Source organism: Cervus elaphus, chromosome 15, assembly GCF_910594005.1.
Source record: "Cervus elaphus chromosome 15, mCerEla1.1, whole genome shotgun sequence".
Classification (NCBI taxonomy): Eukaryota; Metazoa; Chordata; class Mammalia; order Artiodactyla; family Cervidae; genus Cervus; species Cervus elaphus.
Window position 1 is genome coordinate 7,630,660 of NC_057829.1, and position 17,130 is coordinate 7,647,789.

The following is a 17,130-nucleotide window of genomic DNA, read 5'->3' on the forward strand; positions in this document are numbered from 1 at the left end:
TCACTTATACGTGGAATCTATAAAATATGAAGCAGGTGAACTTGTATACAGAACAGAGACAGAGCCACAGATATAGAGGATAGACTTACAATTGCAGTGGGGCGAGACATGGGAATAGATTAGGAGTTCAGGATTGACATAAACATCCTACTATGCATAAAACAGATAGCCAGCAAGGATCTACTGTGTAGCACAGGGAACTAGGTAAACTATTACAATGTTTTGTAATTGCTTATAAGGGAAAAGAATCTGAGGGAAAAAAATATATATACACACACATATATACGTATGACTGAATCACTCTGTTATACACCTGAAACTATCACAACAATGTAAATTGACTATCTTCAATAATATATATATATTTAAAATAAAAGTCACATTAATCAGGATGCTTTGATTTTTGTTAACTTACAAAAGTAGAGCTGCCACTTGGAAATATCACTCCATTCACATCTAGAAGAACTGGACAGTGTTATGATTCTTAAGCTGAACAACCAAGAGAATAGCTTTAAAGGAGTATTTCAGTGGACGTGAGGATTTTCTCTTACAGGAACTGGAGAAACAGCAGAGTAAAAACAGACAGCCGTGCAGGCAAGAACACGCAGAGCTGGAAGTAAATCTCAATTCCCCTGAATTCCAGTCTGCCTGCTGCTATTTCTGGTAGGGCTCAAGTTAGAGGAAGAAAAATGTCTCAGGTCTCAGGCAAGCTTTGTTCAAAGCTGGAAAGAAACTGAATGCCTGCGACAGAAAACATTAGGGAAGAAATGTGCAGGCTTAATTTCATCAACTCAGTCAAAACTCTTCATTGCTGCATGATTACATGAAAAAGAAAAACACGTTTCATGGCTGGGCTACAACAAACAAACAAATCAGAACTCTCACCACAGCAGCAGAACAACTAGTTTCCAAAGGAAGAGAAAAAGAGCTTTCCTGAGGTTCAGACCCTATCCAAAACATCTGATCCAAAATACCCCAAGATATTAACTTATAGAAACACCAAAAAGAAACATGGAGTCCACTTGTGGGATGGCCCTAAACAAGAAAAGTATATAATTTCATGGACTAGGATATGTCTGTCTGGTTTCTCAGTTCCATAGTTTTCTAGGAAATAGGTTGTATATTTAGTACATATATTAGTATATATATGCCATATATTTAGTACAGCTTATCTAAGAAGTGAATATATTTACTGCTCATTAGAAGCAGTGAACTATTTGATGTCTGAATAAATGAAAGAGTGAGTAAGTGAGTGACTGGATGGAAAAATGAATGACTGGATTAACGAATAAATGAATACGTATTCATAGTAAGTTCCACTGTTTGATCTGTTACCAAATCACAGACCAACGAACCTTTCCATGAGTGGTATTTCAAATTCCCTGCAGTGATTTTCTGAAGTCCCTTCCTGGCCCATGGGCTTCTCAAGAGGGAGCATGGTGGCAGGGGGTTCTGGCTTGAAAGCGTTCCTTTCTCCACCTTCCCAGCCACCACACTGAAAATGTTCCATGTATTCTGAGAGAAACACAAGACCCATGCAGGTTTCAGACAGAACAAACACAATGACACATGCACCACTACCCATTTTTTTAGAATAAATTTGTGTTTTTATTTATTTGTTTGTTTTTAGGTATGCACCATACCTTTTTTTTTTGGCCTTTTTTTTTGTTTGTTTTAATTGGAGGCTAATTACTTTAGAATAAATTTGAATTACAAAACCTTCATGGAACTGAAAACACCCCTATGGCATGAAATCAGATGTACTTACCAAAGATGCTTATGCTAAATATTTAATAAAACAAAATGCTGACTTAAAAGAAAAGAGTTAAATATATATATATTTAAATAGTTAAATATTTATAAACTATTCAATCTATTTTTTCCAAGGATAAACCCTTGAAATCTGTTGTTCTGGGTTATGACATTTAAATGGTCTGCAAACGATTTCTTTCTTTCTTTTAAAAGAACTGTATATAATTAGCCTCCAACTAATAAAAATAGATGGAAAAAAATAAAATTAAATTTAAAAAGGAAAAAAATAAAATGCAGAGACATTAAAAAATAAATAAAAGAACTGTATAGAGGAGAGAAGTTCAAGTCCTTCCTCCGTATCATTTGCCAACATAATGCACTTGTCACTAAAGAGTGTTTCTTAAACTCCCACACCTGCACGGCATGAGAAGAATACAGCACAAAACCCAAATGTTTCATACCTACAATCATAATTATATTCCTTTTTTTAAGAACAGGGCATCTTAATGTACATTCACTGAAAATGAGCAAACCCTATAAAAAGAAAACTAAGAAAGCAAAGTCATCATTCTGAAAGAAGCAAATTTCTTCTGACCCTATTGGAAAAAAACTCTGAGGATATATGCAAGCTTTTATAACACTACATGGGTACAAAGTAGATGATGAAAAAGGATAAAAATAATCCTTCTAAGAGATTCTTATCTAGCCAAGTACTATGGATGATACATAACAGACTGACAAGGAGCAAATGTGAATATCACAGAAAACATGTGTCAAAACCAGAAAATGGTTCTGAGAAGTTACACTGAAAATTTCTCCGCCTCAGGAGTCCATTAACAGCCTCGAGCCTTCTCAGCTGCAAACCACCTGAGAGGAGCAATTTATTTCCTACCGTCTCAAAGACTGTCATAAATTAAGGCTACCTGCAGATGCATGAGAGAGAAAAATGTGCCACCATCATTAACCAAGAAAACTGACCAGATTCCTGGGACTTCCTTGGTGGTCCAGTGGTTGACAATTCAATACGGGGGACAATACAGGGGACATGGGTTGGATTCCTGACTGGGAACAAAGATCCCACAAGCCACGGAGCAACTAACCCTGAGGCCCACAACTAGGGTCTAAGCACTGCAACGAAAGATCCTGCATGATGCGACACGGATCCTGTGTGCTGCAACTAAGACCCAATGGAGCCAAATAAATAAACATTTTAAAAAACTGACCAGATTCCTAACTGCCCAAGTCCCTTTAAAGGCTTTGCAATAAGATAAGAAAATAAAACTGGTATATTACTCTACTGATCAATGCACAGTCAATGAATTGAACCAAAAGACATTATGTGTGTGTGTGTGTGTGTGTGTGTGTGTGTGTTTTTAAAAGTCTACTTCAACCCTGACACGGGGTAAGGAAATACTCAATGCCCCTGGGGTTGCTAGGTGTTCACCTCTTTCTGAAGTTCTCCAGTGACGGAGGCGCCAATGCCTTTGTCATCTCAGCAGTCAGGAAGTGATTTCTTATTTCCAGTGAAAAATTATTTGATATGTACATCCCTGTTGTGTCCTACCTGGGCCTGAGCAGGAATGGCTTAAGAATCTTGAGCCAGGAGTCCACAGCTGCATGGGACAAAACTTAGCTTCTGCTCACTTCACAGGAAGGTGTCTCCTGGGGCTTGGAGGAGGAGCTACAACAAGATCTGGACCGTACAGGGAAATGGTACTCAGCATGGAGTGCAGGAAAATATCAGGGCTCTCTGGGTTGCTTACACACCTGCCTTACTCTTCCCTCTATGTGGACCAGCTTTCTCTGTCTCTCTATTCACACAAAAGTCAGAATGGCTCTCTCTCGGCTTCTCCTCCACTTACAAGACCATGCCAACTAGACCACAATCTCCTAGTTTTAAACTCAAAATCCAGGAGGGGGAAACTGATACAGTGACCTTGGGTCAAGGGCCCACTCCAATCTGATCCATGGTGTCCAGGAGGAAGATGATGCTAAGAGCCTACCCTGAAGATACAGTGCAGGGCTGTCACGGGGTCAGGCTGAGCTGGGAAGATATTCCCAAAAGTGTCCACGGCAACTGTCCTCATAAAGACATGCCATTTCCCTGATTCACCTCTCTCTCCCCCAATATTTAAATCTTGCCTCTAGAACATGTTTTAAATTCCACTAACCCGTTTTCTCTTTTTCCTTGTTCATTTCTTCCAAATCGTTTCTAAAGTGAGGTTATCAGAACGAGGCGAAACACTCTGACATGAGCTGGGGAGTGGGATTGCATGCCAGTGTACTTAGGGGACCAAGCAGTGGGCACCCCAAATCTTGACAGAGGAACACAATTAGAAGAGTTCTGTGCCGGATAATCCTGGAAGACCCCACAGAAATGGAGATGGAACTACTTCTGTGTGTGATAAACGGCCTTTCACTAGTATATTTAACAAATGTTTATCGACTGAGGTGCCAGGTCTGGGATCTGGGAATGGAATTATCATAATTCTATGTTCCAAGAGCCACACTTGAGGACTGGAGACCCAGTGATGAGCCTTGCCCTTGCATAGCTTTCCATCTGTACATTTCAGACACACAATTAAGCTAGCCGGGACAACATGTAAGGGAAGTGACAGTCTCACGGGAGTCCCGGCAAGGACACCTCACCACATCCAGCACGGTCGGGGCAGCTCCCTGGAAGAAGTGACACTTAGACTGGGCCCTGGATGAGTGAGGTGGCATTTGTGCATCAGGGGTCCTTCTGGTGACACACAGCAGATGACCAGAGAACAAGGTCAGTTTCTGCTCCCAGTCCAGCTTCATCCTGCACATTTCTGTGATGCTTTGTCCCAGCTGAGTTGGGTGACCTTCCAGTAAAACAGCTCATGTGCCCTGCTGTGCATGAGCACCATGCCTCAGCCTGAAATGCAACTCTTCCCCCCACCTACTTCCTGTGGTTTATTACTCCTCCAGCTTCTGATCCGAAATGCACCACTCCAACGCCAACCTTTATCACACCCTATTATTTCACTTGCCCCTTTCTCCAGTCTGTGAGATTTTTAAGGCAAGAATCCGGTCTCCCATAACTTATATTCTGGAACTTCCAGATGTTAGAAAAGTTTGCAAGAGACTTACCTGGTGATCCAGTGGTAAAGAATCCGCTGGTTAATGCAGGCAACATGGGCTTAATCCCTGCTCCAAGAAGACTCCACACGCCACGGGGCAACTAAGTCCATGCTCTAGAGCCCGTGAGCTGCAACTACTGAGCCCGTGCCCCTAACAGCCTGGGCTCCACAAGAAGAGAAGCATCGCAGTGAGCGCCCGTGCACCCCAACTAGAGAGCAGCTCCCGCTCTGCAACTAGAGAAAGCCCACGCGCAGCAATGAAGACCCAGTGCAGCCAAAAATAAAATAAAATTTTAAAAGTTTGCAAAATGAATAAATGGAAATAAAGACACATTTCTGGATGCCAGGCAAAGGGCTTGATGCTAGATACACGTTATTTCATTTAATTCTCAACGCCATCCTGGAAAACTGTTGTATTCGCCCCCGTTGTGTAGATAAGAAAACAGAGGCGGGAAGAGATGAGTAACTTGTCAGCATTGACACTGCTGGGATAAGAGGGCAGCTCCCAGGGCGGATTTCATTCCTTCCACTTCTCCCAACAACACAGAAAATACTGCAGTTTCTGAGGGGCTACAATTCCAGCAGCATCCTTATCAGCTCTCACGGAAACACTTAACAGAGTTCACAGCTCATACACACGCGGATTCATTTTTTAACACAACTCACCTGATTTTTTCCAGCCACTTAAGGAAAGGAGAAACACTCACCGCTGGAGTGATTTCTTTTAGACTAGCCACTTTGTAGAGATTTAGGATAGACTTACGAAGAACAGTGAGAAATCTCCTTGCCCAAACCTCTTCTATGGCCAGGAAGACTATGTTTTCCTGGAGTGAGAATTTGGACCATTAGCAAACGGTTTATAACCAACGACTGATGATCTAAGTGTCCTGGAGACAAACGTGTTCTCTTAAAAAGAATCATTCTGCATTTTAATCTTGTCTAATCTCAGAAAAATACTTACTAAATTGTTAGCAAGTATTCATATTCAGGAATAAAACTGACTCTCTGAGACGTTAGAAAATGTTATGCTTTATTCCTGCCCTCCAAGTTTTTTTCCTTTAAAATCTTTTCCATCTGTAATGGCATTTGCAGGAACACAGGTGGACCCAGAGATTGTCATACTAAGTGAAGTAAGTCAGAAAGAAAAATACAAATACCATATGATATCACTTATGTGTGGAATCTAAATAGGACACAAATGAACTTATCTACAAAACTGAATCAGATTCACAGATCCAGAGAACAGACTTCATGGTTGTAGGGGAAGGGATGGTTTAGGAGTTTAGGATTAGAAGATGCAAACTGTTATAAATAAGATGAATAAGCAAGGTCCTGCTGTATAGCACAGGGAACTCTATTCAATAGCCTCAATAGCCTGTAATGAACCATAAGGGAAAAGAATATGAAGCAGAATGCATAAATCTTTTCAATCTACAATTTCATATGCCAAGCTCCACTGTAAAATAACCTTTTACAACCAAATTATACATCTTTTCCAAGTGGGTCATTTTTGAATTGCTGACCTGACCTTTACTATTTTGGGAGGATCAAACAGAAGTTGCTCACCACGAATTCAATTATACTATGAGCCACTGTTCCAGTTATCACTGGAAACAACATCAGCAACAGCTACTCACAGACTGGCCTGAAAGGGCAGAGTGAGAAGAAAGACTGTCCTTCTCCAGAAAACTCTCCCTCTCAACTTACAGAAACCCTTCCTAACATCTGAAACCTAAAGGACCCTGAAATATGCTTTTTCCTTGTCACTTCATGAGTTATTCAATGCCCCCCATTTTCTACCTTGAGCTACAAAACCTCCCCCCAGATAAACTGGGCTTTGCTCAGTATTCCACATGCTCTGAGTCTTGATTCAAGCAGCCAATGGCAGGCCAGGATGGACCAGAGACGTGGTGGTCATTGGGGACTAGCCTATCCTCTACTCTACAAATGACTTAAAACTACACGCTTCAGCATTTTTTTAAATCAATGGACAAAGAAGATGTGGCATAGACAGACAGATCTACAATGGAACATTATTCAGCCACAGAAAGGAACAAAATTGTGCCATCTGCAGAGATGTGGATGGACCCAGAATCTGTCATACAGAATGAAGCAAGTCAGGAAGAGAAAAACAAATATTAACACATACATGTGGAATCTAGAAAAATGGCAGATGAACCTATTTGCAGGGCAGGAATAGAGAGGCAGACATAAAAATGGACTTTGAACTGGAAGACCGCAAAGTGCACGGCCTTGTGTAAAACAGCTAGTGGGAAGCTGCTGTGTAACACAGGGAGCTCAGCTTGTGCTCTGTGATGACCTAGAGGGGGGGATGAGGGGATGAGGTGGGAGGAAGCTCCAAGAGGGAGGGGGTGTATGCACACACATAGCTGATTCACTTCATTGCACAGTAGAAACCAACATACCATGGTAAAGTAACTATATCCTGATTAAAAAAAAATTATTTGTATTAATGTTCGCATATACCAGCGCCATGCACAGTACACGGAGTATTAAATGCGCTCAGGAGACAGGTGTTCTTCATTTTAAGCAATAAACATGACCTCTCCAAAAGCTATTCCTAGAAAACTTCTTTACTAGAAAATGCTGTAAGCTCACTATTTAAAAACATCCTTTAGGGAAACCTTTTGCAAAGTAACACATCCCTGCTAAAATGTAAATAATGTGTTTATTTTCTAGATGTAAGTATTTGTGGGTTTCTATTCAGTCAGTCAGTCAGTTCAGTCGTTCAGTCGTGTCTGACTCTGCGACCCCATGAATTGCAGCACGCCAGGCCTCCCTCTCCATCACCAACTCCCGGAGTTTACTCAAATTCATGTCCATCGAGTTGGTGATGCCATCCAGCCATCTCATCCTCTGTCGTCCCCTTCTCCTCCTGCCCCCAATCCCTCCCAGCATCAGGGTCTTTTCTAATGAGTCAGATCTTCCCATGAGGTGGCCAAAGTATTGGGATTTCAGCTTCAACATCAGTCCTTCCAATGAACACCCAGGATTGATCTCCTTCAGGATGGACTGGTTGGATCTCCTTGCAGTCCAAGGGACTCTCAAGAGTCTTCTCCAGCACCACAGTTCAAAAGCATCAATTCTTCGGTGCTCAGATTTCTTCACAGTCCAACTCTCACATCCATACATGACCACTGGAAAAACCATAGCCTTGACCAGGCAGACCTTTGTTGGCAAAGTAATGTCTCTGCTTTTTAATATGCTGTCTAGGTTGGTCATAACTTTCCTTCCAAGGAGTAAGCGTCTTTTAATTTCATGGCTGCAATCACCATCTGCAGTGATTTTGGAGCCCTGAAAAATAAAGTCTGACACTGTTTCCACTGTCTCCCCATCTATTTGCCATGGAGTGATGGGACCGGATGCCATGATCTTAGTTTTCTGAATGTTGAGCTTTAAGTCAACTTTTTCACTCTCCTCTTTCACTTTCATCAAAAGGCTTTTTAGTTCCTCTTCACTTTCTGCCATAAGGGTGGTGTCATCTGCATATCTGATGTTATTGATATTTCTCCCGGCAATCTTGATTCCAGCTTGTGCTTCTTCCAGCCCAGCGTTTCTCATGATGTACTCTGCATATAAGTTAAATAAGCAGGGTGACAATATACAGCCTCGACATACTCCTTTTCTTATTTGGAATCAGTCTGTTGTCCCATGTCCAGTTCTAACTGTTGCTTCCTGACCTGCATACAGGTTTCTCAGGAGGCAGGTCAGGTGGTCTGGTATTCCCACCTCTTTCAGAATTTTCCACAGTTTATTGTGATCCACACAGTCGAAGGCTTTGGCATAGTCAATAAAGCAGAAATAGATGTTTTTCTGGAACTCTCTTGCTTTTTCGATGATCCAGCGGATATTGGCAATTTGATCTCTGGTTCCTCGGCCTTTTCTAAAACCAGCTTGAACATCTGGAAGTTCTAGGTTCACGTATTGCTGAAGCCTGGCTTGGAGAATTTTGAGCATTATTTTACTAGCGTGTGAGATGAGTGCAATTGTGGGGTGGTTTGAGCATTCTTTGGGATTGCCTTTCTTAGGGATTGGAATGAAAACAGATGTTTTCCAGTCCTGTGGTCACTGCTGAGTTTTCCAAATTTGCTGGCGTATTGAGTGCAGCACTTTCACAGCATCATCTTTCAGGATTTGAAATAGCTCCACTGGAATTCCATCACATCCACCAGCTTTGTTCATAGTGATGCTAAGGCCCACTTGACTTCACATTCCAGGATGTCAGAGGCCTGGCGTGCTGTGATTCATGGGGTCGCAAACAGTCGGACACGACTGAGCGACTGAACTGACTGACTGATTTCTTGTCAAGGACATACCTCAGCTGTGAACATCTTCTCCCAACTCTGATCTGTATATGCTGCATAGAGTAAATGCTCTCAAAAATTTTGCTAAATGAGTGATTTCCCTGGTGGTTCAGTGGCTAAGACTCCATGCTCCCAACGCAATGGACCTGGGTTCGATCCTGGTTGGGGAACTAGACCCCACGTGCCCAACTAAAGATCCCAGATGCAGCCACATAGAAAAAATTACAAGTGCTGCAACTAAGACCTAGCACAGACATATTAAATGAATAAGTAAAACTTTGCTAAAGGAATAAATGAAAATAAAGGAACACATACAGATGTTCTTTTTTTTTTTTTTTAGATGTTTTTTTATCCTGCATAAGAACCTCCGTCTGAGATCTCCAAGATCCACTACTTCAATCATTCTATAACCAAATGCGGCCAGTGCCCCACAGCATCCAGGGCCTGGGGCCTCCTTGTCCACTATTAGGATGGCCCATTCCTGGTCTCTGGTCCTCCCCCTGCCCTCCACAGTCATCTCCTCCCCAACTGGTGTCTACCCCAGAGAATTATGAAAGGAAGAGGGAGGCAGAAGAGAGTCCAGCTGCTCATGTCTCTTCTGCTATGGCCCTGGTGGGAGGGGAAAGGAAGTCACTAGAAAAGCTATCCAGGAATATAGAAAAATGGTATAGATGATCTTATCTGCACAACAGAAATACAGAACAAAGGTATGGACACAAAGGCAGTAAAGGAAGGGGTCAGGTGAACTGGGAAATTGGCCTTGACATATACACACTATTGATACTATGTATAAAAGAGACAGCTAATGAGTACCTATTGTATGGCACCGGGAACTCGACTCACTGCTCTGTGGCGGCCTAAATGGGAAGGAAATCCCCAAAAGAGGGGCTATATGTACACATAGAACTGATTCACTTCCCTGTACAGCAGAAACTAGTACAACACTGTAAAGCAACTACACTCCAGTAACAGTTTTAAAAAATGAAAAGCTACCCAAACTGTTCTGAATTCTCAAGCACTTTCTACAGGGTATCAACTTACAGTGAGTGGGTACAGAATCATGTGAGCTGCAGAAGCAACCAGTTCTTTGCAGAAGGTGGTTCCTTTTAGCCTGGCCCCTCTGGAAACACAAGACGCAGTCTAGGAAGAAGGAAGAGACGGCCAAGAACTGAGAAGGCAGGCCCGCTAAGTGAGCCCTATCACTCCAGGGAAGATAGTTCACTTGCAGCAGAAATTTGGAGTGAGGCTAAATGAGGACTCTTCACCTCTCCATGAAACATCCGGCATTGTCTGGAAACACTTTTGGGTGTCACAGCTGGGAAGAAGGGTGTACTACAGGCCAGGGATGCTGCTAAATACCCGTCTATGCCCAAGATGTTTCCCCCCTCCATAATAAAGGATTATTCAGTTACCAAGTGTCAGTAGCATGGAAGATGAGAATCCCTGGGTTACAATGTTCATGGCAGCACTGTTTATAATAGCCAGGACATGGAAGCAACCTAGATGCCCATCAGCAGACAAATGGATAAGGAAGCTGTGGTACATATACACTATGGAATATTACTCAGCCATTAAAAAGAATTCATTTGAATCAGTTCTAATGAGATGGATGAAACTGGAGCCCATTATACAGAGTGAAGTAAGCCAGAAAGATAAAGACCAATACAGTATACTAACACACATATATGGAATTTAAAAAGATGATAACGATAACCCTATATGCAAAACTGAAAAAGAGACACAGATGTACAGAACAGACTTTTAGACTCTATGGGAGAAGGCGAGGGTGGGATGTTCAGAGAGAACAGCATTGAAACAAGTATACTATCAAGGGTGAAACAGATCACCAGCCCAGGTTGGATGCATGAGACAAGTGCTCAGGGCTGGTGCACTGGGAAGACCCAGAGGGATGGGATGGGGAGGGAGGCGGGAGCGGGGATCGGGATGGGGTACATGTAAATCCATGGCTGATTCATGTCAATGTATGGCAAAAACCACTACAATATAAAGAAAAAAATTTTTTAAATTAAAGAAAAAAAAAAGAGAGAATCCCTGGGTTACATGAAAGCTTGCAATCAAGAATTCTGGCCCACTGCGGCAAGGACCATATTTCAAGTAAAATAGTCTTATAGGGTCAGGATTTCCATAACAACCAAAAAAGAATTCTGGTCCACATGTATACCTATGACTGATCCATGTGGATGTACAGCAGAAACCAACAAAACATTGTAATTATCTTTCAATTAAAAATAAATAAATTAAGAAAAAAAAAGATTTCTGGTCTATCGTGGTTGTCAAGATGGAGGCAGATGAGGGAGGGAGGGATTGGGAATTTGGGATTAGCAGATACAAACTATAATATATAGGATAGCTAGATAACAAGGTCCTACTATATAGCACAGGGAATTCATATTCAGTATCCTGTAATAAACCATAATGGAAAAGAAAATGAAAAGGGATATCTGTATAACTGAATCACTTTGTTGTACACCAGAAACTAACACAACATTTTAAATCAACTATACTTCAATTTAAAAAAAATCGTGAAGGTTTGTCATAGGCACGCAAGATTATTTTAACTCTATAAAATCAGGCAATCCAATTGCTATATTAAAATAAACTAAAACCATTAAAAAAAAAAAAAAAAAGGATTCTAGTCTAGTCTATGGTTCAGAAAGCCAAAGATGGCACTCACCATGGAAGAATAAGGAAAAGGTAAAGCAAATTCCGACCTAACATAAGTGAGCATAAAGAACTAAACAATACAAAGCATTATGATGTACATTCAAAAGTTTTCTCTCTCAGAGGTCAATGTTTCAGGTCATATCCATTCCCTTGTTCAACAAACATTAACTGAGCAACTACTTTGATTGCAGCCATGAAATTAAAAGATGCTTACTCCTTGGAAGGAAAGTTATGACCAACCTAGACAGCATATTAAAAAACAGAGACTTACTTTGTCAACAAAGGTACGTCTAGTTAAGGCTATGGTTTTTCCAGTGGACATGTATGGATGTGAGAGTTGGACTATAAAGAAAGCTGAGTGCCGAAGAATTGATGCTTTTGAACTGTGGTGTTGGAGAAGACTCTTGCGAGTCCCTTGGACTGCAAGGAGATCCAACCAGTCCATCCTAAAGGAGATCAGTCCTGGGTGTTCATTGGAAGGACTGATGTTGAAGCTGAAACTCCAATACTTTGGCCACCTGATGCAAAGAGCTGGCTCATTGGAAAAGTCCCTGATGTTGGGAAAGATTGAAGGCGGGAGAAGGGGACGACAGAGGATGAGGTGGTTGGATGGCATCAGTGACTCAATAGACATGAGTTTGGGTAAACTCCAGGAGTTGGTGATGGACAGGGAGGCCTGGGGTGCTGCGGTTCATGGGGTTGCAAAGAGTCGGACACGACTGAGCGACTGAACTGAGCTGAACTTTGGACTACACGCCTTCTGGGCTCTGGATACACGTACAAGTGGGAAGCCAAGGACTTCCTAAGAATGAAAGTGAAAAGTGTCAGTTATTCAATCGTGTCCAGTTATTTGCAACCCCATGGACTGTAGCCCGCCAGGCTCCTCTGTCCATGGAATTCTCCAGGTTACAATACTGGAGTGGGTAGCCATTCCCTTCTCCAGGCGATCTTTCCAACGCAGGGATCAGACATGAGTCTCCTGCTTGGCAGGCAGACTCAACCATCTGAGCCACCAGGGAAGGCACCCCTAAGAATGTTGTCCAGCAATATTTTTGTTCAGAAACAGGGAATGTGGAATCGGAGGACTGTGGCAACTGAAAAGAGGAATTCCACCCTTCCACCAGCTTATAGCTTAATTGTCAGTTGAATGTTACATACAAACCATCCCTCGTAGACCCAGGGGCCTTTAGGATTTTTTAAAAAAACAATTCTTCACAAAAAGTCCCTTGGCTACAGGGAAATTCATTCATCTCATTGATTGGGCTCAGAATCTTGAGCAAAGATCATTGCTGCACTGTTCCCAATTACCTCATTTATCTTCACTGCCCCAAACAGGGGCTTCCCTGATAGCTCAGTTGGTGAAGAATCCACCTGCAATGCAGGAGATCCTGGTTCAATCCCTGGGCAGGGAAGATCCCCTGGAGAAGGGAAAGCCCAACCATTCCAATATTCTGGCCTGGAGAATCCCATGGACTATATAGCGCATGGGGTAGCAAAGAGTCAAAGAGTCGAACACGACTGATGAACAATCTAAAAATTAAGAAGACAACAAAGAATACTTGGTCAGTCAATAATATCTGCTGCTATAAAGGCAGCTTGGAGAAGGAAATGGCAACCCACTCCAGTGTTCTTGCCTGGAGAATCCCAGGGATGGCGGAGTCTGGTGGGCTGCCGTCTATGGGGTCGCACAGAGTCGGACATGACTGAAGCGACTTAGCAGCAGCAGCATAAAGGCGGCTTACTTACACTCTCCACTAATCCAGACACCCTCACTGTCAACTCCCTCAGTGGGGACACAGAGAAGATGAACCAAAGGTGATGTCATAATATCAAGGATAAGGCTTGGAACATTCCCTAACTTGCTCTTGACACCTTGAGAAGAGTATTTTGTAATCATCATCTCTTCCAGTTTGTTGAGTGTAATTATTAACCAACAAAATAACTCACTGATACCAACAGACAGATAAACTTTTATTGTTATTTTTTTCTACTTGGGCAGAAGTGGCAAACAACCAAAGGACTGCCCTAAAATGTATTTGGCTACATTAATAAAATATGAGCTTCTCTAAATTTAAACTTAAAATCCAATTAATTCATCAAAATGTCAGTTGTCACCTCAAGCATTTTAGTAAAAAGGAGATCTCTTGGAATAAAAAAGAATCTTCACAGGAATAGAGGGTGCAGTAATGTGATATTTCTTATCACAATGACCACTGTAGCCCTGTCCCCTGATATTTACTCTTTAAATGAAGCCTCAGAGAAGGTATTTAAGAATACCACTGGTGGTACAAGAGACTCACTTTCCATATGGTCTTTTCCCTGACTTAATTATTAAGTGTGTTTGGACCAAACACAATCAATCACTGCTGTAAGCTCCCCACTGACACCCAGAGTCATGAACCTTGGTGAAAATTTCTACAAAACACACGGGACCAGTCACAAATAGAATTACAATGATAAATCTTAGGACTTCAGGGCCTAAATAGATGATGCTAGGAAGGCTGTAATTTGTACAATTGTCTTTATTTAGGCAATTCTAATTTCTTATTAAGAGAGCTGAGAACAGAAATAAGAAAGAGACAATGTCTAATAGAAATTTAGAAAGCAGAAATAGAAACTGAGAGTCCTACCCTTATCTATAAGAGAAATCATTTCCAATGGGTTTTCATTCTCTTATCCTATACCCAGTGTTTCTCAGCTGAAAAGAAAACTTAGTCCCTTCCTTCTGTGATCCAAAGCCCATTTATCAGCTACAATTCTAGCATTAGCACCAGGAGATTGGAGGAGATGCAGATAACCTTTAAAGGTTGATACGGAGTTAAATGCAATCACTCTCATCCTTTAAAAACAAGAAAGGGCATAAAACAAAACATTATAAAATCGTATGCTTCTTCCTGCACATAACTTAAAAGTTACCAGCTAACCGCCAGCATACCATTGACCTTTGGCTTGGAACCAAGGGCTTTAGGGAAAAACTAAAGGTAGACACATTTTTAGAACTCAGTATGATTAATTTACAAAAGCCTGATTTTTTTTTCCTAAAGACTGATAAAATATGTTTCAATTTCAAGTACTGAAGGATAAAACCACATCTCAAAATCATTAAGCTGTTAGTCTTTATTACAAATGGAATGAAGCAATACTCATTTCTTGGACTGACGGAGGTGGTAAATGGCTCTCTTTCCGCTTGTAGAACAACAGTGATGGAATCACCAAATTATGATTTAGAGTTATAGGTTCCAGAGTTTGTTGTAGCCACCTTCTCTCTTCCAAATGAGAAAAAGAAATCCCCACCAAATTAGTCCTGGTCACACAGGTAATGTCTGTATAAACTGATCACAGCATCGCCAAAGCCATCAGCTGGAACCACTAGCAAAGAAAAGTTTCAGCTGCTCCACCTGGAACCAAGCATTCATCTCTCAAGGACCAAATGCCAATCATTAGAATGATCCACAGGCAACCTCCAAACTCAGGACAAAGGGAATGAAAAAGATCTAAAATGAAGACCCCAGTAATTCCTGCATCATCAGGCCTAAGGGATCCAGGGAAGAGTTAAAATCCAGGCGTGCAGAGTCTGCTGTTTCTCACTAAGCCATCTGAGACCCAACCCGGGGCAGCTAACACTTTCAGATCCACAGAGAAGCCACACAGGACAAGAATACACTGAGTTTCCAGTCTCCCGTGACACCTCAAGTGCAAGCAGATAAAGACAAGAGAGATGTCTGTGGGAAGGAGAGAGGGTGTTAAGAAAACGGATCAGAAATTCCTAAAGGTCCGAGAGAACCGTCTCCAGGCCTCTTCCTAAAACTTGCAAACCTGGGTCTGTGTGTGCGGGCAGGACAGCAGGGAGGGGCTGGACGCGTGCCTGGGCGCGCTCCCGGAGACTGCCGAGCCAACTGCAAGGCAGATGCGCTAGCCGACCAGGAAAATGGGGCCAGGGTGGAGGCGCGGAGGGGGACACCTGGGAGGGTATGGGCGGGGGGGTGGTCTTACTTTTGTAGCTCGTCGCCCAGGGCTGGTAGCCGTAGTAGCCGGTGATGCGCAGGATCCGCTCCTCGATGGACGTGAGCCCCACGGGCCCGCTGGTGAGGTCCTCCACCGAGCGCGACCATTTCAGATCCTCCTTAATCGCCTCGTCCACCACCAAGTATTTGAGCTGCCGGAGCTGGGGGCTGATGTCGGACAGTCTCCGGGGGCTGACGTCCGGTGACCTCCTCATGCCACTGAGGCCGCGGGCAGATTGGTAGGGAGGGACAGAAGGGGAGGGGGAGAATGTGGGTGAGATCCCAGGGCAAGCTGGGCGCAGCCCGGGGCCCTCTACGGGCAGATGCGGCCCTTCCCCGCTCCACCGCTCCCCCAGCTCCCTCGGCAGCCTGGGCGTCGGGTCCCGTCTCCGGACCCGGCACTGGGCGCTTCGGGGCAGAGCAGGTTGGGGCGAGTGGCGAGGGAGAGGATGCCCTAAACTTCCCAAACAGCTCAGCCGCGCGCGCCGCCCCCTCCCCAGCTTCAGACTGCCAGTATCCCAGCTGCCGAAGGCCACCCCGCCGCCCGCTCGCGCCCCCGCGCCCGGGACGCTACTCACATGGCGATGCCTTTGCCCCTCGGTGCGCCGCCGGGAAACTCTCGGATCCCCATAGGCAATGTCAGAGTAGGGCCGGGAGCTCCCAGACTTGAGGCTGAGGGGCCGCGGGCCCGAGCTGCCCGCGGCCGCGGCCCCTGGGAAGGTGGGCGCGAGGCCCGGCGAGGGTCCCCACGCCGCCCGGGCGCGCCCGAGCCACGGTCGGCGAAAGCCTCGGCGGTGTGCGGCGCGATGCGGGCGCGGCGGCTCAGCCCGGCTCCAGCCGGTCCGCGGGACTCGCTGCAGCCCGCCGGCCGCAGGGCAGTGCCAGCGCCGCCCCCCTTGCCTGTAGCCGCCGCCACCGCCCCGGGCACACGGCAGGCGCGGGAGCCCCCGAACCCGGAGAGCGCCGGCGGCGGTATGCGCTCTCGAGGCACCTGGGAGGACCGGAGGTGCGGGCCCCCAAGCGCGGGAACCAGGCGGGGGCGCTGCTGCCCCCTTCCCGCCGCCCACGTGTGCGCGGGGCTCCAGAGCCCGCACCAGCCGCCCGCGCTCCGCCCCGCAACCTTGGGGCTAGGGGCGCGCTCCTCCTCCCCTCTCTTAGGACCTATCACATCATTCTACTCCTGATTCAGTAGTTCAGCTCAGTTTCAATCTCTCTTTCTCTTTCCTCCTTCTAAAATAATGAGCAAAAACTACTTGG

General features: G+C 44.2%; 1 protein-coding gene across 1 annotated transcript in view; it reads right to left on the reverse strand.

The window, feature by feature from the left end:
- The window catches only part of SLC35F3 (solute carrier family 35 member F3), a 412,876-nt gene extending 396,059 nt beyond the window's left edge, over positions 1-16,817 (reverse strand). The window contains exons 1-2 of the mRNA XM_043926802.1: positions 16,452-16,817; positions 15,863-16,092 (exon numbers count right to left, since the gene is read on the reverse strand). Coding sequence (XP_043782737.1) covers positions 15,863-16,092; positions 16,452-16,504 — 283 coding nt within the window. The 5' untranslated portion in view covers positions 16,505-16,817. The remainder of the gene's footprint in view (positions 1-15,862; positions 16,093-16,451) is intronic.
- Positions 16,818-17,130: the final 313 nt, after the last annotated feature.